Source organism: Alosa alosa, chromosome 2 (genome assembly GCF_017589495.1).
Source record: "Alosa alosa isolate M-15738 ecotype Scorff River chromosome 2, AALO_Geno_1.1, whole genome shotgun sequence".
NCBI classification, from domain to species: domain Eukaryota; kingdom Metazoa; phylum Chordata; class Actinopteri; order Clupeiformes; family Clupeidae; genus Alosa; species Alosa alosa.
Window position 1 is genome coordinate 23,164,911 of NC_063190.1, and position 26,355 is coordinate 23,191,265.

Here is a 26,355-nt window from a genome sequence, read left to right on the forward strand (position 1 = left end):
TTTATTTTTTTTCTCTTCTTCAAGCATTACATTCATCAACACATGGTCTATACAGGTACATTTGTTGTGTTAGAATGTGCTTAGATTAAGATATGTTCAGTGTAGATGAAATGTGAATGTGCATCTGTTTGCGTGATTTTATGTGTGTGTGTGTGTGTGTGTGTGTGTGTGTGTTTAGATGTCTTGTGTGTATGAGTAGACTTGTTCCACCAGTCTGCATGAGGTAGGTCTCTGTGCATGTACTGCAAAGATGTATGTGTTTGAGAATTCTTTGTCCTTGTCTCTCTGTCCAGTGTCAATCAATGAGTTATTGTTCCACAGAAGCACACGTTTGTTTATCATCCAAGGTTAATTACTGTAGATAGATCACTCACATAGCTTATCACCTGTCCACCATGGCATAATGTATGAAATGGTGCGTGTGTGTGTGTGTGTGTGTGTGTGTGCGCGTGCTTGTGTGTCTCTGTGTATGTATGTGTGTGTGCTTGTGCGTCTCTGTGTGTGTGTGTGTGTGTGTGTGTGTGTGTGCTTGTGCATTGGCAAACAGAAGAGAATGAGTCCATCAGTTGGTTTGGTGGCACTTGTACCTGAGGCAGACTTTGATTCTGTCCTGAAAGGCTCTCGTGGTGATTGTGTAGAGGATTGGGTTCAGCGCGCTGTTTATGGGCAGGATGAATATCACTACCCACAGGATCATCGTTCCTGGAAGACAACATCGCCACGGAAAAAAAAATCAATAACAAGGACTAGAAACAAATACATTGCAAAGACTAGGAGATGGGGGTTCTGGGGCATCTGTTGTGGTCCAGTGATCATCATTGTCTGGATAACTGTCGGCTAAATTTCCCAGACAGAAACAGCTTTTCTCAAGGAAGAGCTTCTTTGGTAATCTGCTGCAGCTTTTACCAGCACACAAAGCCAAAGCCGGCTACAGTACACGTATACAGACACTATTACAATGCCTTAGTCACTCTCTGGGCTTAGTGTGTGTGTGTGTGTGTGCGTGCGTGCGTGTGTGAAAGAGAGAGAGAGAGATGTACAGTATGTGTGTATTTGAATGTGTATTAGTGTGAATTGTCAACTGACCTGCAATCTGCACTCTTAGCAATGAGAGGATCTTGAGCAAAAATATAGGAATCCAGCACATGGCATCTGTGAAGACGATGAAGAAGAACCTCTTGGCTATGGACACCTCACGGTCAAACACTGTCTGTTGTGCTGTCTTGGCCGTCTTCTGCACCGAGTAGAACATACTGGAGTAGGAGAACACGATTATGACAAAGGCCACCAGATTTAAACCTGGAACAAACAAACATACTGTATTTACATTTAATGCAGTTCAACACCTATAAACACACACATTTACAACACCCTGAGTACATTAACATTTAAAGGTTTTGTTTTTTGAACATTCTGACATAAGATTCAGTTCCACAACAATTCAAGGTCCTAAAATTCTATGTTGAATTTAATGAACCCAGAGCCGTATAAAGGTACCTTTATATGGCTCTGAATGAACTCAGATATTCTTTAGAACGTTCATTGTCCAACATTCCTGTCACACCAGTGTGACGGTACAACTTTAAGGTTTAATACATAGCATGGACAAAGCAGAAAGCTGCAGCCTACTCCAATAGAGTAACTGAATTCATTTCGATGCAGATACAGTACAAAGCATTTGGCTCTTTGTTATTACTCAGTGAGCCGTTGTGTTGACTTTTCCCCCATTCATTCACAGAACTGGGACAACTGGCATCGGTAAAGGTTACTTGCTGGTTCAGTAACTGTGCCAGCTATGCCCAGGGCGCCGCGCTGCATAATTGTTTCATTTTAGTCTTTCCGATATGGATGAACCACTCATTCCACAGTGTATCACAAACCCTGAGCCTTCTCCAATCTACCTTTTCAGACCGCAGTTCTCTCTCTCTCTCTCTATCTCTCTGTCTGGCACTAGGGAGGCTGGGTGGACTTGGCAGGGGCCATCCCTAATTCTTTGGCTGATTGAATTCCCGCCTCTCAAGGAACCCTGACAGAAGAGGCCTAGGTCGAGGCTGAATGGATCACACCTCTGGATTATACTCGCAGCCCCTGAGCCCTCCCCCACTTCAACGGCCCCCAGGGAAATAAGGCAAAACTAGTGGGTCAAGTGGGTGATGGGTACGGCCACATCATCTCTTATCGGCGGTTCAGTCTTAACACGCTCAGGCAGATACACGTATGCTGTCGTCTCACACATACACAGTCTCTTACACACGCACACACACACACCACAAACACAAACATTGATATTGACAATGACATGGACACAGCACGCACACACAAACACAGACACGGCCCTGTATTGATCTGGTCCTCCTCACCAAGGAATATTACTGTCGAGTAAGTCCTTGCTCCAGGCTTCTCCATCTGATCTGAGAAGTGCAGCGGGAAGCAAACTCCGTTGCGGCCGTAGTAATTCCCAAACGTCTGCCGGTCCAGGAACGGGATGACGGCGATGGTGAATCCCAGGACCCAGATGGTGGTCAGATAGCAGAGTGTCTGCTTGCGGCCCACGTGGAAGTTCTGGAAGGGGAAGACGATGCACAGGTACTTCTCCAGCGTCATGTACGTCAGCATGAGCACCGACACCTCGGTGGACAGCATGGCCAGCGAGCCAATCAGCTGACAGGACAGGCTCTCCATCCAGATCTGGGCGTGACGGTTATACTCGCCACAGTACTTGATGTCGAAGGCACCGATGAAGAGGAGATAGATGCCCATGAGACAGTCTGCACCTGCACCATTGAGAAGATCACAGAGAATGACACACAGGCACATGTGTGTGTGTGTGTGTGTGTGTGAGCACAAAGCATCTATTTACATTTACATTTATTCATTTGGCAGATATCCAAAGCGAAAAAATAACATTCAAGCTGCATTGCAAAGGAGGTTGCTTAGGTAACCATAAATACTACTATCAGAGGATGAGAGTGCAGAATTGTAGGTGGGCAATTCCATGAAAAATTATGTTTTTTGTAATATCCATAACGCCAATAAAATGTGATGGCATGGTATGATGTGAATGATTACATGAAATTTGAGCATTTGCTATTTTTGGCTGAAGAATGTACATGAGAAAAAATGCACAAAAAATTAATGTTATCATTCACATCATACAAATGCCAAGGCATTTCACTGGCGTTATGGATGTGACAAAAAAGTTTTCCCGTGAAATTTCCCCAGTACTAGTCAAAGTGAGGTAAAAGGAGATAGTGGTAGAAAGAAAAGGAGGTAGAGAGAAGAAGGTAAGTTTATGATAAGTGCATGTCAAGTGTGTTGAGTTGTTAGATGTGTACGGAGAGGAGGTAATCTCAAAAGAGTGGACTGGTAACACCTGGTAGGTTCAAAATAGTCTCCCTACTGGGGAACTAACCCTGAACTATCCCTTCACACTGTCATATGTTCTATAAGTTATATTTGTAATTCATATGTTTTTACAGTGGCTTGCCTTACAATATAGCAACTAATCCAACTAAACCCAAAAGTATATAGTGGTAAAGTTTTCATCATTTGATTGAGTTTGTCAACCTTTATCACAAATGCAAAAAAAGAGCAAACAAGCATAAATATTCCCTCTGAACTGTGCACTGTGGGGATGAGGCAACAATCGAGCTTAGGATTCAGACTGCACATTTAGCCTCCCAGCGATGTGTTTTTCTGCATGGACTTACAACAGAGAGACTTGATGGCCATAGTGTGGTGCCGGTTCTCGCTGGCTATGCATGACCGGAGGCAGATGACAAATATGTTTCCGAAGCAGATGATGAAGGCGACCACCCAGACGAACACTCGGAGGATGATGTTCGCCAGTAAGTTCTCAAACGAGGAGATGCCATCAGTGTTGGGCTTGCAGCTTCGCACGTTGGGCGAGTAGCCACAGTACTCAAAGCGCTTGAAGTAGCTGAACACATTCAAAGAGATAGTCATTTGCATTTCAAACACTTATCGACAAAATAAAGATATTATTTTTTTCTGAATATCCATTTACAGCAGTGAACATGATTGAAACCAATTTTAAAGAGCTTTTACTGAAAATACTGTGATAGTCCTAAAATCTTCTTCCTTTGTACAAAGCCACTCTGTTCCATCTAACCCATGGGGTGCAGCAAAAGGCGTTCAATTTAGAGTTTGCTCAGAAGACTGAAGATTATTTTTTCCATCCTGGGGAGAGCTCATCAGTTCTAAAGCTATTATATCTGGCTGAGAATGGCTACTGGTGATTCTGAGTCACCACACAGTGGTGTGTGGTGGTGATGGCTGTAGATCTGGGGTGTGGAGGGCATTTTAAATGGAATGGCCAGACTACCATTGGCTCAGAACTGTCTGGGTTATCACCTCAACACCACCTGCTACCTCCCCAAACACCAGCCACTCAAAACAAAATAAACACTTTGTTGAAATCTTCTTTGTTACACTGGTACTCTATTTAGCGATAAAGTACTCCCTAAATACATCACATTTCTTTAACTCATTACAGTAATCAGTATTGAGGGCTATGGTTGTGGTTTTTTGTCAATGTAGTAATTCCCTGTTCATCTCCTCAGAAGGAAATGGGGCTTTGTGAAATAAAGTTAGGCTACAGAGGTCCATTGTGCATTCTACACCCAAACATTCTATGCCTTCAGGGTCTTCGATAAAATGCCCCCAAAATTGATTTGTTGTTCGGCGCCGAGCTCAATTTATCCCATTCAATTTATCTGGCTCGGCGCAGGCCAGACTTGATATGGAAAATAAATGGCAGGTGGAGGGAAATCAGCAGGGAGAGGGTGTTTGCGGAGAGAGTGTTAAATGTTGTGAGGTCCTGTGGCTACATGCCGCAGACTCAAAGAAATGAAGTGACCAGGCCATATGGACAGCCCACAGGGTGTGACCACTGACACAGGCAATACAAAGGCCCTGACCTGTGCCTCAGAACATAAAGGTGTGGTCATTTGCTAGGTTATTACCAGCAGTTCAACCAAGGCTCTCTGACAGGAGGCAAGAACGGTGATCCCCAGTCTTTGCCTGAGCTGATTTTAGAGATCCCTTTTAGGTGTAGCTGGATGTTCGCCCAGGGGCACTCTGTCTGCAGACACAGCGGGCGAAGGAGCGAATGACTGCAGCCTACAATTAATCTGCAGAATTATACATGGAAGACATTTCCACCCAATTTAGCCGACCATGAGAAAGGGCTGACTGAAAATGCATGAATAAGTCATACAAACAGGCTATTGCAGAGTGAGCAGACCAGACTTCTCACATTCCCCCTCGTATCCCTAGACAAATGACTGTTTATGAGATCCACCCTAGTGGAATCACTCGTTTGCATCAGTCGTCTGCATAAAAAAATATTTTCTTTGCATTTGACATAGTAGAGAGTAGCTTTTGAGCCTCCGAAAATGCCAAAACATCTACTGTATGTTAAGTATGCCGTGTGTAGATGTACTCATCTGACTATGTCAACTGCTCATCTCTTGAGTAAAGATCATTGCAGCACCTGTCTATGCATACACATTCTTCATATGTGAGGAGCCATATGTTCACAGGGATTAAACTGTCACAAGTTGATGAAACATTCACAAGGCCCCCGGTTTATGCATTAATCATAACATGTTTGTACAGTACATCTCACTAAAGAGGGCCTGGCAGGGAATGGTGAGAGGCACTATGAGGAGAGAGATGAAAGATACAAACGCTCACTCACATGTGGGACAAGTTGCTGAAAGAGCGAAACATGCGGATGCTGATGTTCGGGATCTCAACCTCCTCCATGCTCCTATGAAAGAGAGACAGACAAAGAGAGAAAGAGAGAGAGAGAGAGAGTGTTTGTAATGTGTGTGTGTGTGTATGAGAGAGTGAGTGAGTGATAGAGAGAGAGAGAGTGTGTGTGTTTGTAATGTGTATGTGTGTGTGTGTGTGAGAGAGTGTGTGTATGTGTGTGTGTGTGAGAGAGAGTGAGTGAGTGATAGAGAGAGAGAGAGAGTGTGTGTGTTTTTAATGTGTATGTGTGTGTGTGTGTGAGAGAGAGTGTGTGTATGTGTGTGTGTGTGTGTGTGAGAGAGAGAGAAATAGAGAAAAAGAGAGAGAAAAAACACAATTACTAAGGCTATCTTTACATTACCAGGCTGAAGTGACTCAAATGTGAGAGTTGTAATGTATGAACACAGCCTAAGATTCTGTTCCATTTTGCCTGTGGTACTTATCATGAGTAGCCATGCGGCTGTCATATTGTGATGAACTGAGCTAGAGTGTGACTGTGACAACAGTCCACTGGACCCTGAGGAGGCCCTTACAGTATCTCCCCTCCATTCAACAAGCTGGCTTCAGGATGCAGAGATGCTGCTTGTGGCAATCTGCATAATCAATGGCAACAAACACAGTGCACAGAGCTCAAAAGTACACAAACTACTCACAGGGACTGAAGATTGACAAAACTGTCAAACTGATCTTCATATATTTTGGTCAGTGGGTTATTTGAGATGTTCCTGTACAAACGGAAACACAAACACAGATAAAACACACACACACACACAAACACAAACACACACACACACACAAAATATGAAACATGCATCATCAAACACAGAAATCAATACAGAGGCAGAGTGATGTTGGTTTTCTTAGGTCTGTAGTGGCTGCGTCTTCATATTGCAATCTCACTGACCCCAAAGTCAGTGGAGTTGAAATAAATAAAGAAAATAAATAAAGAAACCCACTGAAGGAGGAAGCAATCCTTAAAAGCATCCTCAGTCATTCACAAGTAAAATAATGTAAAAACACAATTTTGAGAGATGCTTGAATTTAATTTTTGAGTGTTTCCTTTCCACTGTATGACAGAACAACTTTGGCCACAAGTCAGACAAACAGAAACTTACAGCTGCTGAAGACTCTTCAGATTCTGAAATAATGGTGGAGGGAGTTCTTCAATTCGGTTGACCGACAGGTCTCTGCAAAAAACCCAGAACCTGTTATTTCAGTCAATCAGAACCCCATTAAAGCCTATTGTTTTTATGAGAAAAATATTAATAGCCAATCAGTTTCTGTAATAACAGTTAGCAAATATTTTGTTGAGGGATACAGCGAAGGTGTATGTGTGTGTGTGTGTGTGTGTGCGTGTGCGCTCTGTCTCTGTGTGTGTGTGCATCCTCACAATTCTATTAGTCGATACATAGCTGAAAAAGTTCCCTTCTCAATAGTCCTAATGCAGTTTTTTCGTAGAACACTGGAACAGAAATACAAAACAAATTAGAATCAGCAAACATTTTAATGACACAACGTACTATAAATGTACAACTATTCTTACATTGTAATAATACCATGTCAAATAAATAAACACAAATTATGGTACAAGTTCAGGATTTCATAGGTTTATGATAATGTAGCAGTCAATCTTTGGCAGAATTCTCACACTTCTCAGCACATATTGGAGTTTCTGTGCTGCATTGATCACTTGGCAGGGGAGAGGAAGAACCCTAAGTCAGAGATTCAGTCAACTCCTTTAGACAGCTCAACACATCCACTGCATGTATTAACTCCCCAATACTGATTACGCTACGTTATATAAGTAAAGCACTGCAACATGAGAGCAGTCTAGTGCAAATAATACCCCGACATTAGAAATGGGCCGTCATTGTCAGTGCTCGCGCTGTCAACTGCTGACAGTGACTGCGTGATGACTGGTTCTATTGATCTTGATCATGCATGACATCTCAGAATGCAGACTGTGTAACCAAGCTTAAATGGCTTATTTCAGCGGAAAGCTAGCTGGGCAAATGAAAGAAAACTAAAAGGATTCAGTGCAACATATCATCCTATTTTAGAACTCTCTCAAAAAAAGCTTAGCATCGCTTACCCTAGTGTTTTTCAACCACTGTGCCGGGGCACACTAGTGCCGTGAGAGATCATCAGGTGTGCCGCAGAAAATTACCCAAATGTCACTCACTGGTCCAGAAAAGCAACTGTTGCATCAAACCACATGCTCTCATTGATTGTATGATTGCACTATTTGTGGTATGCAGGCATTGTACAACGGGGGCCCCATATCCAGTATTCACAGAATCATCACATATCCAGTTCATAACAACAATTAAATTAGATATAGTCACCTACAAATGAAACAGAGGGCGCTTGTTTTATTGAGCAGGTCTTGCATAGAAGCCATAATAAGGCCATATCTGTGTATTATTTGAAATTTTAGGCTATGGTATGTTTATTTTTTCTTCACACAGGATGTTAGTGTGCCGTAGGACATTTTAAGTGTCAAAAGTGTGCCGTGGCACAAAAAAGGTTGAAAAACACTGGCTTACCCTACCTTGAGTTTATTCAAATTGCTCTCTACCGAACTACCTGTATAGGACGAAGAGAAAACACTCGTTTGATCAATCAGCCAGCAGTTGAGAAATAACAATCTGTAATCTTAAAGAATACACTTTATGATAACTTTATGTTGTTGTCAATGTAAGCTATCTAGCGCATGATTTAACAACTGCAGGAAATAGAGGCTTCATTCAACTGCTTACCATGTTCTGGTTTGTAAATTATTTTCATAAAAAAAACTGTATAGATTGCTGCAGAGTGTTAGAAAAGAGGATATGAACGGCTAGACAAAGTTCTTACTGGAGTTGAAGTTTTATTCAGGGCAAAGTGCCTTGTCATTGTCTTTTCAAGCAGTGATGTTTGACGTTTCAAAAGCATCCTCCTCTGATTTTTTCACAAATCACACCCTGCCTATATCCTGTGTGTGTGTTTGTGTGCCTGTGTGTGTGTGTGTGTGTGTATGTGTGTGTGTGTGTGTGTGTGTATGCGTGTGTGTGTGTGTGTGTGTGTGTGTGTGTGTGTGTGTGTGTGTGTGTGTGTGTGTGTGTGTGTGAGAGAGAAAGAGAGATAGAGAGAGACAGATAGATAGATAGATAGATAGATAGATAGATAGATACTTTATTGATCCCCAGGGGAAATTCAAGAGAATTTCAAAGACAAAGAGAGAGAGAGAGAGAAAGAGAGAGAGAGAGAGTGTTTGTGGGTTTCTACAGTACAGAGTTGAAGGGGTTGGGATGGCCTGCAAGGATAGAAGGGGAGAAAAAGAAAACTCCCAACAAATGGTCGACTGACACAACGGCAGTGTGTGTGTGTGTGTGTGTGTGTGTGTGTGTGTGTGTGTGTGATGGCACAGTATCCAACTCACAGCACTTGTAAAGAGGTGCACTCCTCAAAGCTGGACTCACTCAGAGATGTTATCTGGTTCCCCTCCAGATCCCTGTCAGAGAAAAACACAGGCGGAATCGTAATGAGAAGCACTTTTCACTCCGGTCTACCCACCTCAGCATCCCTCTATGTCTCTTCATGCTAGAGGCTTACTGTAGGCTGTATCCTTGTAGGAAACACTGTCTGATTTTGTGAACGTAAACAAGCTAAGGGCGACTCTGGGTGTTTTCAATTTCAATGTTTTTCTCCTTTCTTCCTCCAATCAGTGGATGAGCTTCAAAAGCTAAGGTGTTTCTTGTCAGTTCAACTTTACACATCAAATCTTTCTTTCTGAGGAAGTTTTGTCAAATGTGTGTAAGGAAATTTCCCAAGCACTTTAGTTTACAGCTCAGTAATACTGTAAGTAGGAAATGTTATTTAAAACCAGGGTCACTTATAACAATCCACAAATAATTTTATAGTTTCATAATTTTTAAATAAAAAGCTACAGTCTCTTCATCTATAAGAAATGGTCATATTTTGTAGTTACAGTAATATGCAATTAATTTTAAATGAGTAAAGATGAGTTTCAAGATAAGTTTAAATGGTGAGATTTTAAATGCAGTCCTGAATTAAAGGGACACCAGGCAACGTTTTTGTGTTAATTACTCATCTTCGTAAGTCGTATAGGTTAAATGACTCATCACAGAATGAAGACTCTCTCGCCCACCCCTACTGCCTGTAGGAAAAATATCCCGCTTGCAAGTTCAGTGTATCGTTCCCGCCGACCGAAGCAGGATCAGTTTACATCCTGCATCCACAGCACAGAGGCAGGCTAACGAATCGCTAGCGATTGTTGCAAACGTGTGTATAATGGCAGAGCCGGCAAAGAAGCAGCGGAAACCCTTGACGGAAGATGCAAAGAAAAGGAAAAGAGCTTCAGACCGAGCGAGGGGGAGTTTCGTAGAGAAAAAGCATCAGGCTTGCCTGGTGTCCCTTTAAGATACAGTATTTCTCCTGTCAATCAAAAGAAATTAAATTTCAATGTTTTTCTCCTTTCTTCCTCCAATTAGTGGATCAGCTTCAAAAGCGAAGGCGTTTCTTGTCAGTCTTCAAGAAACTTCACTTTACACATCAAATCTTTCTGACAGATGAGGAAGTTTTGTATTTGTCGTGTGTAAAATGTCTCTTAGTTAGTCTATAAGAAAATAGTCAACTTTATTAGTTAATATGCTATATAACACTTTTAAATGAGTAAAGATGAGTTTAATTTGTGAGATTTTAAAAGGGAGTCATGATACAGTATTTCTCCTGTCAACCAAAAACATATGAGTTACTAATTACATTGTTTTCGGGCTGTAAAATGCTACTCTGAATGAACCCACATGACATGATACCAATGGCGGCCATTTCCGAATGACCAAAAACCCAGGATCCAATCACAATCGCTTATCTGCTTATGTGATGACAGATGACAGAGTGCAGTGCATTCAACACAACCAATGGCTGCGCTGATTGTGACAGGATTAAACAGATATGGACATTTAGTATTTTCTGTGGAATTGAGTAAACAACTGCATTAAAAATGTCCGTTTGCAAGAAAGATGTGTTTGCTGCACTTCTGAAATTATTGGGTAAGAGTTCAACACATCAATTTAAGTTGAATTTTACTGCCGGTAACGCCCCTGGAAGTCTAAAAGGGGCGTTAGTTTGGACACAGGCGTCAATGAGATTCTTTCCAGGCAGACCTGCAGAGCCATTTAAAATGTACTAACAGGTTTGTCACCCAGGCTAGTAAAATGCGGAATTGCCTGGTGATATTTAATTTCTATGCAGTGGCTGAGTAGCCTTAAATAATAGTCCTCAGAAATGAATGCCTCATAGACATAGTAATTACTTCCAGCAAGAATGTCATGTTTTCAGTGGCATTTGTTTGTTTGTTTGATTGATTGTGTGTCTGTCAGTCAGTGGGATTATGCAAAATCTACCTCGTAAGGATTCATGAAACTTGTTGGGACCGGAGGAATTATAGAGAAGAACACATCAATAGAATTATTTTAAATTGCGAGCATTTGGCCTTGGCAGAGATCTCTGTTCTCCGAGTTCCCATCTAGTTAAATGTTGTTTACATGTTATCGCCTTTTAAAAGTATATTTCTATATGCCTCCATCTGTCAGTATTTGATATTGTCAAGGCTATGTAATTGAATGAAAATTATTATGAAATGTAAAATGTGCAGTCCCTCCTCTCTCACTCTGTGTGTGTGTGTGTGTGTGTGTGTGTATGTGTGTGTGTGTGCGTGCATGTGTGTGTTTGTGTGTGTTTGTGTGTGTGTGTGTGCATGTCCAACTTACAGCCAATGCAAACGAGGCATTTCCAAGCAAAAGGATGTCCTTGGGAGCTGTTTCATGGAATTATTTACTAGGGAACTACAGAGAATTCATTAGTGTGTAGCAGCATATGCACCAAGGCACACACACACACACACAGTTTTACAGCACATATTGGAATCAAGAATCATCGCTGCCCCACACCCATTCGCACATACACATAGATACACACACACAATACACAAATACACAATACACACCTACACACTTGGTCCAAAACCCCAAAAAACACACACACACACACACACACACACACACACACACATATATGTGGATTAACATGTGGCTGGTGTTTGATGCTTTTTGGTAATTGATGAGTAGATAATTGGCATGTGGCGATACTTACAGGTAATATAATGACTTGAGGCCTTCAAAGGCCCTCTCTCGTAAAGAGCTTATCTTATTTTCATCGAGGATGCTGTGGAGAAATGAACAGAGGTCTTTAAAAATACATGTCTGCTAATCAACCTTAATTTACCTCTGCAACTGAGCTCTAAGCTATTAGGGTTCCACCTCTGTTGCAGAGTGCTTTTAATTATATCACCAATCATTTGTTATCAGACAACATTTCCAGAAATAAAATGGTCTTTAATGTTCTTCTAATAGTCAGTCTTTTAAATGTGCTCTCAACGCATCACATGAAAGTTGACCCATAATGAGTTTACAGAATACATCCAATCACATCATGTTTTTTTCACTCTCAGTGGGAAAGTGTCATTGAGGTGAATGCAATTCCAATGCATGGTTTTGTATGAGTCAAATGGCGCGTGTGAATATTAGATGTTTGTTTGCGTCACGCAGGGACTCTGAGCAACAGGAGAGCTGCACCTGAATTTGGACAACTACCTTCTGCCCCTTGGGGAAACCTGCTTTTTGTTACTGACCAGCCCACCCCCACCCCAATATGCACAAAGACACACACACACACACACACACACACACACACACACACAGGCGCATACAACATCGCACACACATAAACATGCTCAGGCATACACACCTACACACTTCGTCCAAAACACACACACACACACACACACACACACACACACACACACACACACACACACACACACACAGGCAGTGACAAAAGGACTCTTTTCCTGTTGTTTGTTCCGTCACATAATTGATTGAGTGAGCCGGCAGCTCACTACCCACTTGGGTAAACTACCAAGGGTCTGACCCCAGCGTATTTCAGCTGTGGACAGATGCGCAGCACTTTACAGCAAAAGTGCCTCCATGAATTAGTCAAGTGGCCCTCATAACAGTGACATACCTGACAAACGCGTAATGGACCGCATTCTTCACATTACACTAAGCTAGGCAGAGACTGAGTGATGATATCACCATTACAGGCCCCATATGAATGATACAAGCCCTTTTTTCCATAACATTTTTAGCCAATTAACTCATAATTTGATGTAATTTTGAGCGATATTAGAATCCCCAAAATGGTTTCTATTCAACAGACTGATTTTAGCGAACTGAAATGATGTTACAATGTCCCTGTTAATGCGCGTTGCTACTGAACATTCTGAAGAGGCATCACAGTAACTTACATTGCTCCAACCCTTTTCCATCACATTAATATCGAATTAACTCTCGTTAATCCACCTCTGGCGAGCAAATTAACTTAGCGCGACAAAACCGACATTATTTCAGCGATATAAGTCCTTTTCCATCACATGTGTCGCTCTAACTTTTTGATGTGCATAGTTTTTAAGCAAATTATCTTTTTAATGGAAAAAAGCTACAGTAAGACAGAATGCTGTTAATGTACTATAGATGGCATCTATTCCACTGTTATGGATCATTCTTAGTTTCTTCAGCCATTTATTTCTAGCTTATACATGACTATGCTTGGCTGAATTTGTTCACATTAGACATTTAGGCACATACTGTAGTAATATCTAGTCCTGGTTGTAGGTTTGTAAAAGAACCATGTATCATACTCCATTAACATAACAAAATTTCTGCTTAAGATATATTTAGATAGCCTGGGTGCCATTCCGAACTTAGTCCCGCCCCACGGGAAGTTCGGTCTGGCATTGCTCCATTGTGGGGCAAGTATGCTCGCCCTAAATCGGGCGGACCAATCAAATCAGGCTTTACGATGTGAGCAACAGCGCCTGGTCTATCACATCATCTGAGCACGCTTAGATTAGGCTTATGTTTGAAACAAAAACGCTTTGGCTAGAAGGATACATGGCTTTTAAGACCCCATATGGAAACTTTCATCAAGGGAAAACAGCGCTGTTGCATTGCGACATGTTCCCTCGTTCGTTTGAAATCTCTGATTGACCACCTGTTCGAGGGATTTGCGACAGCCTTTCCCAGCTGTTTAACATGTTTGTAGCATATCACTGTTCAACAGAATTATTTTAAAAACGGAGGGGATATAGGAGCAGAAGGATGGTCCGTGTGTTTTCTTCCTACACCTCACGGTAAGCTATTTTGTTGCTCTGATTGGTTAGGTCTATCCAATTGAGTGCAGAGGCATTACCCCCCTGTATCGGTTGAAGCACGCCCCATAATTACGTCCCAATGGAGCAGTTTCAGACTCATATTCTGACTACAATTTGAGTATGACAACATCAGGCTAATATTTACAGGCTTTGATATAAAACTCGCATAGCACTATTAATTCTCAGGGCCCAGTACACAGAACACAACGCTTCTCTATTTATACCTGTATCCTGGGAAATTACCAAATGTGGCACCTCTTGTTTTTTCTAGATTTATTTACATTATTTACAAGTGCAATGAACCAGATTTCATGGTCTTTTGAACCATGAGATGCATAAAGAACACAGGGTGCCTCAGTTTAATTGGTACTTCTGCCTTTTATCAAAGTACAGCTACAGAAAACTAAGGGCATCAGACTTGTCACCTGATTTACTTGATTTGTGATGGTCTCTGCATCTAGGAAAACATTGTCCTCAGTTTGAAAACTCAATCTCAGCCATCTCAACTCTTAATCTCAGTCATAGTTCTATTACACACACACACACACACACACACACACACACACACACACACACACACAAATCTCCCCTTCAATGGACATTTGTGATGATTCTGCCACTCACAGCCACTGGAGATTGTGAAGGTCACTGAATATACCGGCCTTGAGTGTGGAGATCTGGTTCCAACTCAGATACCTAGGAAGCAACAAGACACCAAATCAAAGAGACAGAAAGAAGAGAGAGAGAGAGAGAGAGAGAGAGAGAGAGAGAGAGAGAGAGAGAGAGCACAGAGAGGAAGGAGGGAGTGAGAGAAAGAAAAAGGGGGGGATCAACGCGGGGTAGATATCATTTTTTAAATTACTGTCTATATTACTGTGTGAGCGAGTAGATGTGTGAACAGGGCTGTTTATGCATATCTATGGGACAGGAGGGATTAGCACTGCCAGGATGGGATAAGTGGAAGTGGCAGGACTGTGACAGGCAGTTGCCTGGACAACAACATTTTGCCAGGAAGGCCACAAAGGTGCAAAGAAGTCAAAGACTGAAAGTGACAAGTACAAAACAAAGATTATCAAGTCATAAATAGGGCATCATAAATAGTACATAATCATAATAAAGGGATGATTATCAAGTCATAAATAGGGCATCATAAATAGTACATAAGTCAAGTCAAGTCAAGTCAAGTTTATTTATATAGCGCATTTCATACACAGAGGTCATTCAATGTGCTTTACATAAACAAAACAAAACAATAATAACAAATAAAAAGCATAAAAAGGCAATATAGTCAAAGAATAGTTAAAAGGTAAAGATCATAATAAAAAGAAAACATAAAACACAAGGTAAAATAATTTAAAAATAAAGGATAATTAGTAAGCAAAAAACAAAGGCAAAAGTAGTAAAAAAAAGTAATAAAAGATAAAGTAGAATAATTATCAAGGCAGATTCAGAATTTGTAACTCGGCACAGTTAGCAGAAAGCATCTGAGAACAGTTTGGTCTTAAGTCTAGATTTAAAACTGGCTACAGTTGGGGCTTTTTTGATGTCATCCGAAAGTTGATTCCACAGCTGAGCACATAGCAGCTAAAAAGCTGCTTCACCATGTTTAGTTCTAACAGTAGGTTTTACTAGCAGGTTTTTCACCTGGGACCTGAGAGGACGTGAAGGTGTGTACTGCTGAAGCATGTCTGACAGGTATTTAGGTCCTGCTCCATTTACTGATTTATAAACAAGCAATAGAGCTTTAAAGTCAATTCTGTGACTTACTGGAAGCCAGTGCAAGGACTTAATAATTGGAGTAATGTGGTCAATTCTTTTAGTTTTTGTTAGAATCCTAGCTGCTGCATTTTGTATCATCTGAAGCTGTTTAATAGTCTTTTTTTTGAAGGCCTGTGAACAGTACATTGCAGTAATCAACCCTGCTGGAGATAAATGCATGAATGAGTTTTCTAAGTCATATTTTGACATCAGCCCTCTGAGTCTGGCAATATTTTTTTGAGGTGGTAAAAGCTGATTTAGTTGTCGCTTTCATGTGGCCGTTGAAATTTAGATCACTGTCAATTAATACACCAAGATTTTTAACTGTATCCTTTGCCTTCAACCCTTTTGTGTCAAGGAGACTGGCAACCCTAAGTCTTTCCTCCTTTTTACCAAATATAATTACTTCAGTTTTTTCTTTGTTCAGCTGAAGAAAATTTTGAGACATCCAGGTGTTGATTTGTTCTATACACTGACACCTAGATTCAAGAGGACCATAGTCGTTTGGTGACAGAGCTAAGTAAATGTGTGTGTCATCTGCATAGCTATGATATGAAATCAAGTTATTTTGGATGATTTGTCCAAGTGGGAGCATATAGAGGTTGAATCATAGTGGCCCTAAGATCGACCCCTGGGGAACACCACAGGTCAAGGACATTGGTGTTGAGGTACAGTTTCCAATGGCAACAAAGAAGCTCCTTTCTTGTAGATATGATTTTAGCCAGCTGATAACTATGCCTATAAATCCAACCCAGTGTTCTAGTCTGTGTAGTAAAATATTGTGATCAACAGTGTCAAATGCTGCACTAAGGTCCAGTAGCACTAGGACTGATGTTTTACCTGAATCTGTGTTTAGGCATATGTCATTGGAAACTTTAATGAGAGCTGTTTCAGTGCTGTGATTTGCCCGAAAACCAGACTGAAAGTAATCAAAATACCCATTTGATGTTAGGAAGGTGGTTAATTGATTAAAGTACTTTTTAAATAATTTTGCCAATAAAAGGTAGATTGGATATGGGCCTGTAATTGTTTAGCATGGAGGCATCCAGGTTATTCTTCTTGAGAAGTGGCTTTACAACATCTGTTTTCAGTGACTTAGGAAAAGTGCCAGACAGCAGTGATACATTTACAATTTGAAGGACATCCGCGCTATGAGATGAAAAAACAGTTTTGAAGAAATTGGTAGGCAGAGTGTCTAAGACACATGTGGAAGAGCTGAGATTCTGTACCGTTTTTTTTAAGTGTTTCTCAGAAGTCTATCAAGCTGAACTCTGACATTAAGTTTAGTTTCCCTCTGTTTGTTGCTGGAAGTTCAGGTTGTTGAATTTGTAATTGAGCAGATTTGTTGAGTCTGATTTTGTCAATTTTACCTTTAAAAAAAGATGAAAACTCATTGCATTTATTAGTTGAGAGAAGTTCAGGTGCTAATTTAGAGGGGGATTTGTTAATTTATCAACAGTTGAAAATAGAATACGAGTGTTATTTGAACTTCTATTGATAATGTTAGAAAAAAAGGTCTTGCTTTGCATATTTCAGAGTTATATGTCCGGAGCATCTCTTTATGGATTTCATAGTGGATCTGAAGTTTGTATTTACGCCATTTTCTTTCAGTCTTCCTACACTCTCTTTTTTTTTAAGTTTAACTGCTGGATTTAGCCTCCATGGTGCTTTCTGTTTGTCCTTAACTTTCTTGAATTGTAATAATAAATAATAATAATAATAATAATAATAAAGCTTTATTTGTATAGCACCTTTCATACACAGAATGCAGCTCAAAGTGCTTTACATTTGAAGCATGTAACACAATAATAGTCAGTCAGTCATTATCAATCACTTTTTTCTTTGCTGTTTATGTTATACTCAGCAACATATCAAAATATAGAAAATGACGTCATAAGACTGGCAGCCTTAACCCTCTTACCCCCACAAGCACGCCATATGGCAACTGTGGCAAGGAAAAACTCCCATATTCCAGGAAGAAACCTTGAGCAGAACCTGACTTAATAGGGGCCCATCTGCTTCTGGCTGGCTGCGCCTCAATAGTAGCAGATGTAGAATAATCTGAAAATGTAGTCTACAGGATAAGATGAGTTAACTAAAAGCTTTCCTGTACAGGTATGTTTTCAGATCTTTTTTTAAAATATTTACTGAACTCGCCTGCTTGATGTACAGAGGCAGGGTGTTCCATAGTTTGGGGCATAATGGATAAACGCAGCTTCTCCACTTTGTTTGTGGAGCACTTTGGGTAATGATTAAAAAGATTAGAATTGGATGATCTAAGTTTCCTTTGTGGTTGATAAGATATTAAAAGCTCAGAGATATATGAAGGTGCTATGCCATTCAGAGCTTTGTAAGTAATTAACATAACCTTAAAATCAATTCTATAGGAAATAGGGAGCCAGTGCAGTTCAGCCAACACAGGGGTGATGTGTTCTCTCTTCTTAGTCTTAGTTAAAAGTCTAGCCGCAGAGTTCTGTATGAGTGCCAATTTCTTTAGATGTTTTTGGGAAGACCAGTGAAAAGTGCATTGCAGTAGTCTAACCTGCTAGTGATAAAGGCGTGGAATTAGTTTTTCTGCATCTTGTTGAGTTAAAAAGGGGCGCACTTTGGCAATGTTTCTCAAGTGGAAATAGGCTGTCTGAGTAACTTTACTGATATGGGGCTTAAAACTTAACTCTGCATCTAAGATGACACCGAGGCTTGTTACTTTTGGTTTGACCTGGTGTGCCAAGTTCCCCAGATTACTAAGAATAATATCTCGCTTTAGTTTTGGTCCAACCAGAAGTACCTCTGTTTTGTCATCATTTAGTTTCAAAAAGTTTTTGCTCATCCACTGATTAATGGAGGTTAGGCATGCAGTGAGGGAGCAAAGGCCATCTGGGTTAGTTGGCTCCACAGAAAGATACAATTGGGTATCATCTGCGTAGCTGTGGAAGTTTACATTATGCTGACTTATGACGTTTCCCAATGGAAGCATATATAGAGAAAAATAGCAGGGGACCAAGGCAGCTCCCCTGGGCCACACCAAAAGGCAAGTCATGTTTTTCAGATACATGATCTCCTAGACTGATATAAAAATCTCTGCCAGTAATGTAGGTTTGAAACCAGTTTAGAGCATTATCAGAGAGACCCACCCACTTACGCCAAGAAGCAGTGAATTAGGATGCTATGATCAATGGTGTCAAATGCCGCACTCAAATCCAGAAGAATAAGGATTGAGACTTTGTTTGAGTCGGTAGCTAGTCTGAGATCATTGACTATCTTTACTAGAGCCGTTTCTGTGCTGTGATTTGATCTAAAACCTGATTGGAATTTTTCAAGGATACTGTTTTCGTTGAGGAAGGTATTTAACTGATTGCAAACAACTTTTTCAAGTACTTTGCTCAAAAACGATAGATTTGATATAGGCCTGTAGTTGCTCAGATTGGTATGGTCAAGTTTTGACTTTTTTAAGTAAAGGTTTCACAACAGCGGTTTTAAAAGCAGTTGGAAATATACCTGTTTCTAATGAGGTATTTATTACCTTGAGAAAAAAAGGGAGCTAAGCCATCATATACTTTTTGAGGAATGTAGTAGGGATTGGATCTAAAACACATGTTGAGGAGCCGGTTTGAGTTATAATTTTACCAAGCTCAGATTGAGTAATAGTGCTAAAGGACCTTAATTTTGGGGGCTGTTTTGGGTGTACTATCAAACATATTACTTGTGTTACCAATAGCCTCCCTTATAGAAATGACTTTGTTTTTGAAGAAGTCTGCAAATTCTTCGCATCTTAGAGAGGATGCCTGACTGAGTGTATCAAAAGGTGTTTGATGCAATAGCCTATCAATGGTAGAGAACAACACCCTAGAGTTTCCACTGTTTTCAGCAATTACCTTAGAGAAGTGGTTCCTCCTCTCATTCGAATAGCTCTATTATAATTTGCAATTTTTTTCTTTTAGAATGGCACGGTGAACCTGTAACTTAGTTTTTCTCCATGTTCTCTCAGCTTTCCTACATGATCTTTTAGATCATGGATATTTTCGTTCATCCAAGGTGTCAGTTTGCTACAGGGCCTTTTTTTTTAGTCTTTAAGGGTGCCACTCTGTCAAGCAGAGCCCTAATTCACGATTAAGAGCCTCTACCATTTGATCAATGGGATGATGTAAAATATCTAAATTTATGGAGTCTATAAGAGCTATGAACTGCTGTTCTGCTCTAATGTCCAAGAGTCGCGATTTGATTGCAATTTCGGATGAATTTTTGGAGTATGTAGTACAATATTAAAAAGATACACAATGATGATCAGACATATTTATATCATTTACTGATAAGTCTGTGACTTCTATCCCTCTGAAATGACTAGATCGAGGGTGTTGCCAAGGTTGTGGGTGGGTCCTGTAACATGCTGCTTTAGCTCTAAACTGTCCAACACATTAAGGAACTTACTGGCTTTAGCATCAGTTGTCTTATTGACATGAATATTGAAGTCGCCATTTACAATTATCCGATCATAGCTAGTGATGATGAGCGACATAAGTTCAGAAAACTGGTCGAGAAAGCCAGTCCATAGTTTAGAGGGCGGTATAAGGTTAATAGAAGTACAGCTGGGTCAGCCTTCAGAGTGAGGGCAATATACTCAAAGGAAGCGAATTCGCCAAAGTTGACTCGTGTGCAACTATATTTGTTTGAGAGAATGGAGGCAATTCCACCACCTCGTTTGCCTTGTCTAATTGAGTGGAAGAAATTATAATTTGGGGACAAGTCTCAACAAGAACAGCTTAAGCTGTCTGAAGTCAGCCAGGTTTCAACAAGAAACAGAAAATCCAATTTTTTTCACTAATAAAATCATTGATTGCAAAGGTTTTGGTAGTAAGTGCACCTATATTTAGTAAACCCATGTTAGCTGAAAATGCCTCTGGCTTTTGAGGAATATGCTGAGGTATGGAAAGAATATTTGTTAGGTTTCTAGTTTTAAATTTGTCTTTTCTTTTTACTATAATGTTGGGTAGAAATCAACGTTGGAATAGAACTATAAGCATAAGTCATGCTATTGCATGACACAGCTTGATCTATGGTAGTAGTATTGTATGTTACCCTGCAGAAAACATTCTCAGACTCATCCACATGTATAATGCCATTCGAATCAATACCTGGGGGTGAATCTGTAATATTTTCTACAGAATGTCAATGTCTCAGTGTGGGCGCTATGTTGTCAGAGAGTAGCCTGGCTCCATGTTGGTTTGGGTGGAGACCATCACGCTTCAGCATACTGGGCCTCTCCCAGAACAAGCCCCAGTTGTTGACATAGGGGATGCTTAGGGAAGCGCCAGTAGCGTTTGAGCCAGGTGTGGAGATCGAACAGTCTGGACCATCTCTCAGCACCTTTTTTCTGTAGGTAGGAGAGGCCCAGAGATGACAAAGCGTTTTTCTGTGCCCATCAGAGTGGTGATGAGAGTTTTGTAGTTTTCCTGCAGTGCTACTGACTGCTTATCTCTGATGTCGTTCGTGCCCACGCGTAATGCGATGATGTTGTTGACCTTGGTGTGGCGGGCCAGGATGCTTGGGAGTTTCTGCTGGATGTCAAGGACCTTGGCACCAGGGAAGCAGTAGACCTTGGAGGGACCGCTACATGATGGGGAATGCAGAGGTCTCTAACCATGGAACTGCCGATGACCAGGGTGGAGGTTGATGAGGTCCGGGAGGAGGGGGGTCGGGGGCCGACTTTGAGGAGGGACCAGGATGGTTGTCTCCGGGGCTGGAGGGGCTCCTCATCCTCGGTCAGAATGGAATAGCGATTTTCCAGTCGTATAGGTTGGGCTGGGCCTGAGTGCCGTCCGGACCGTCTGCCGTGCTTGTGATGCTTGCTTCTACGCCATGGCTCAGGCTGGTGTGGAGTGGAGCTGGCCAGCAGAGCAGGCTTGGTTCTCAGCAGAGGCGGGGAGAGGCAACAGGGACAGAAGTTGCATTAGTGCATGGCATGGTTAAAGTATTGGAGGACAGAGTGAAATCAGGGCATCTGGCATTTGTGTGTGTAAGAGAGGTAACGTTATTTCACGGAGAGAATGGTGTCGAGGAACTGTTCATCCTTCTCAATCTGATGGAGGGTCGCTATTCTGGCTTCGAAGTTCCACTATCTTTTTTAAGCTGAGAAGGACGCATGAGTCGCAGCCTGGTGCACAGCTGAGGGGAGGCATCGTGTCGCTGGCCGAGGGCTTGCCGGTGTCAACTGTTTTTAAACGTTTGTTTGCTAGTTGGCTAGCAACAGCGATATCGTGCAGTTCCTTGATAACTTCGAACACAGGTAGCGGGTAAGTAATCTGAGAAGATCTCACTTTTATATTGAGTCACTAGTTTTGAGAGACGTTAGAAGGAATTTGATGCTTTCTTCTTCCAGATATCGTTTCCTTGGCCCGGTATTATTTGCAGCCCTTGATACTGGCTTAACGTTTAACGTTAACGTTTGACAGAAAAGTTTGGCGATCAAGGTTATAGAGTCCGATAATCCAAAGCCTCGAGCAACAACAGTTTATGCAAGAGTTTGTTCACGAGATATAATCGGTAGCCAGTAAATCCGTAGAAAGTAGATGGTAACAAGGAGATTTAAGATAGATAAGTTTGGAAGTTTTAGGTAGTTACATACGGAGCACGCCGACCGGAGAATGGAGCAATGTCATCCATAATGTTTGCCATTTTTGCATTAAAGTGATCAAATAAGTCTTCTACAGAGTCTGACAGTTGACTTGACTTTAGTGAAAGTGCTTGCTCAAAGAGAGCACTTGTCTGATCATTTATGATTCTCCTTTTTACAATCATAGCTGTGTTTTGAGTGTGTGGGGACATAGACACATCAAAGAACACGCAGAAATGATCAGATAAGGCCAGGTCTTTAACAGCTGTAGAGACATCGAGACCCTTTGTGATAACAAGGTCGAGGGTATGGCCGAGAGAGTGTGTTGGCCCCTGTACATGCTGTGTTAGGGAGAAAGTATCGATTAGTGCAATGAATTCCTTGGCGTAATTGTTTTCAGGGTTATCCACATGCAAGTTTAGATCCCCTGATATAATAAGACAGTCAAACTCTATGCAAACGACTGATAGCAGTTCACCTAGCTCTTCAAGAAATATTTTTGCTGAATGTTTTGGAGGCCTGTAAATTGTCAGTAGTAAAATCTGAGGAGAAGACTTAATGCATGCACACAGATATTCAAATGAAGTAAAGTCACCGAATGACGACTGATTGCACTGAAAAGACGTCTTAAAAATTGTGGCTATCCCCCCACCTTTTTTATTTGCTCTGGTAGCACACAAAAAACTGAAATTTGGGGGAGCTGATTCAATGAGAGTAGCAGCACTGTTTGCTTGATCTAACCATGTCTCAGTTAAAAGTAAAAAATCAAGGTTGTGTGTGCAAATTAGATCATTAATTAAGAATGATTTGTTTGAAAGAGATCTGATATTTAGGAGTGCTAGTTTTGCTGTAAGTGGGGAAAAATGGTCCATGGGGGAAATCTGAGGTTGAATTGGTACGGGTAGGAGATTGGACTGGTTTACCCTATAAGCTCGATGCTTAACCAGTGTCACACACCCACAGACACACAATGCAGTAACCTCTCACACCCACACATACACACACGCAAGACGCCAAGCGCCAAGATTGCACGCACACACGCACACGCACACACACACACACACAGCAGAAAGACTGTAAGAAGCAGTGTCAGTGGTGTGATGCATTTAGAGTTCTGACTGCCCAAGGGTAGAAGCTGTTCTTCAGTCTGTTCGCTTTGCCTCTGAGGGATCTGAACCTTTTCCCTGAGGGCAGCATGTTAAACAAGTGATGGTTGGGGTGATGGTGGTCTGTTATGATTGCCCTGGCTCTGTTGAGACACCCGGAGCTGGCGATGGAGTCCAGGGAGGGGAGTGGACAGCCAATCATCTTCTCAGCAGTTCTGGTGACCCTCTGTAATCTTCTCTGATCGGCCACAGACCAGCCAGCGTACCACACAGTGATAGTGTGCACCAGCACACTCTCAATTGCGGCTCGATAGAAGGAGATCAGCAGGTCGTTCTGCAGCCTATTCCATCGCAGGACCCTCAGGAAATAGAGACGCTGCTGGGCTTTCTTGACCAAGGCAGTAGTGTTGGCAGCCCACGACAGGTCCTCGGAGATGTGGGTCCCGAGGAACTTGAAAGAGGACACCCTCTCCACATGGCCACCTTTTTTATGCAGAGAGGGGCGGGGGGGGGGTGGTTGTCCATGACCACCTCCTTGGTCTTTTTGGTGTTGAGTGTGAGGTTGTTGCTGACCACCAGTCGCCGGACCTCGTCTCTGTAGGTTGTGTCATCATCCTTGGTGATGAGCCCTATGACAGTGGTGTCGTCTGCAAATTTAATCCTGCCAGACTGTGGGCGGTCGGTGAGGAAGTCTTTGATCCAAGCGCACGTGGGGGTCCAAGCTTGGTTATGAGGGTGTCCGGAATTATGGTATTGAAGGCCGAGCTGAAGTCGATGAAGGGCATCCTTACTAATGTCCCAGGATTCTCCAGGTGGTGCAGGGCAGTGTGAAGGGCAGTGGAGATGGCGTCCCCTGTAGACCTGTTTGCCTTGTAGGCAAACTGGTGGGGGGCGAAGCTGGAGGGGAGGCAGTCCTTGATGGGTTTTAGGACCAGCTTCTCAAAGCATTTTGCCACCACAGGTGTTAGAACAATGGGTCTGTAGTCTGTATGAGAGAAACCTTCCTCCTGTTCCAGGGGAAAAGTCATGCCTCTGCATAAGCAAGAGGTGGGATCTGCTAGAAATGTTGATATCTCTCACTTTCTCTCTCTCTCTGTGTCTCTCTCTCTCTCACACACACACACACACACATACACAAAGGCATACCCCTCCTCTGCACACACACACACACACACACACACACACACACACACACACTGTACAATACAAATCAAATTAGCATAGGAAAGAGCATGTGCAGTTACTCTGTAATGATGGAAATAAAACGCACACACACACACACACACACAAAACTGATTGCAACTGCAAGATCAGTCAGCCAAATACACCATCACATGCACAAACCGTACACATCCGGTCACAATCTGAGATAGTGTATAGTATGACTGATTTTTAGAAAGTCTCTCTCTTACTCTGACACACACACACACACACACACCTGCAATGACTAACACTAGGTGAGCAAGGTTTATCTGATGGTGAAGGTTTATCTGATGGTGATGCCCTTTAAGGAACAGTGATGCAGGAGTCAGATGTTTTAGCTGCAAAACATCTCAAGGAAGAGTACAGAATAAGACAGATCTCCTGCACAGATTATGCTGCTCGCTTTTCACCAGTGACTGAGAGAGGGAGGGTGGGTGTGTGTTTGAGTTCTCGTCTGTCGATGTGCATGCTCTTTGTAGCAAAAACTATCAGTCTATCACTCAACTATCATTTCATTTTTTTTTTTTAAAAAAACAAGTGTCTGTGGAATATTGGAACTCTAATTCATTACATTTACAGTTTTGTAAACTGTTTACACATCCAATACAACAATCTTTACATGTCAGACAACATCTGAAACTGCCACTCACTGCAACCTTGCAACTAGCCTGGCTGAACCCAGACAAATATGAAATCTTTAATTTGCTCTACAGGTCTGTCTGGAGACCTACGAATCTTGGGGCCCTATCGTGCACCCGCTGCAAGGTGGCGCTCCACTGTTATTACTGTAAACCATGCGCTCAGGGGTGTGGCAATTAACGACATAAGGTGTGGTCTGGCGCGTGATCCAAAAATCGCTATCTTACACCCTCTAAAAATCATTACGCCACTGACCAAGAAAAATCTGGTCTATAGCGAAAGGTGCATATAAAGCACAGCTGAAGACGCACTGGCCACGCATTTAATGTCTATACACTTTGACCTTTGACCATCCATTTCAAAATATGGCCTTTGGTGTCTTACAGTTTTTCTCGATCGCTTTAATGCTTGCGTCAACTCTGACATTATGTTTTCAAAACAATTAACACACAGGTCTAAACAGCGCTCTGGCCTAAATACCACATTTTACTTACTTTACTTACTTGACTCTAACACTCTCAAACATGCAGCAAAAGGTTAATTTTGCCTTCCAACAACACATCTTGTAGTCAAATCACTGTGTGATTTCAATCAATCATCACACACTGGACAACAAAATGCAAAACTAGTTCTCCAAATAAGGAGTGTCAGTCTTCATCTTAGTGTGACAGGGCCCTCAGGTTTATCCAACTAAATGGATGAGGACAGAGGCAGTAGTATAGACCCTTTCAACAAGGTAAACAAAAACAATGCTTGAACGTTCTATTTGGGCCCCAATCTACTTCCTCTGCATTAAGATAACATATGGAATGTTAAAAAGGAAGTCTTGTGGGGCCAACTATGATGCTGATAATGGAACTCTCTTGAAAGGGTCCATAAACAATGTTGTATTTATTATTTCTTTTCTTTGTTTAAAACGGATGGCAGGTAGCCTGGCTAGCGCCACCACTTCTCAATGAGACGTGGTCTGGGAACCAAACGTTCAT

The 26,355-nt window shown here is 41.7% G+C and overlaps 1 protein-coding gene across 3 annotated transcripts in view; it reads right to left on the reverse strand.

The window, feature by feature from the left end:
* rxfp2l (relaxin family peptide receptor 2, like) overlaps positions 1 to 26,355 on the reverse strand; it is a 60,495-nt gene continuing 34,140 nt past the window's right edge. For 2 of the 3 annotated variants that reach the window (XM_048238099.1, XM_048238100.1), the window contains exons 7-18: positions 14,678 to 14,749; positions 11,935 to 12,006; positions 11,553 to 11,627; positions 9,200 to 9,271; positions 7,169 to 7,240; positions 6,894 to 6,965; positions 6,432 to 6,503; positions 5,723 to 5,794; positions 3,711 to 3,940; positions 2,361 to 2,774; positions 1,087 to 1,299; positions 1 to 702 (exon numbers count right to left, since the gene is read on the reverse strand). In XM_048238099.1, the coding sequence (XP_048094056.1) occupies positions 563 to 702; positions 1,087 to 1,299; positions 2,361 to 2,774; positions 3,711 to 3,940; positions 5,723 to 5,794; positions 6,432 to 6,503; positions 6,894 to 6,965; positions 7,169 to 7,240; positions 9,200 to 9,271; positions 11,553 to 11,627; positions 11,935 to 12,006; positions 14,678 to 14,749 (1,576 nt within the window). In that variant the 3' untranslated portion in view covers positions 1 to 562. The remainder of the gene's footprint in view (positions 703 to 1,086; positions 1,300 to 2,360; positions 2,775 to 3,710; positions 3,941 to 5,722; positions 5,795 to 6,431; positions 6,504 to 6,893; positions 6,966 to 7,168; positions 7,241 to 9,199; positions 9,272 to 11,552; positions 11,628 to 11,934; positions 12,007 to 14,677; positions 14,750 to 26,355) is intronic. The other variant, XR_007192973.1, reaches the window with a different exon arrangement.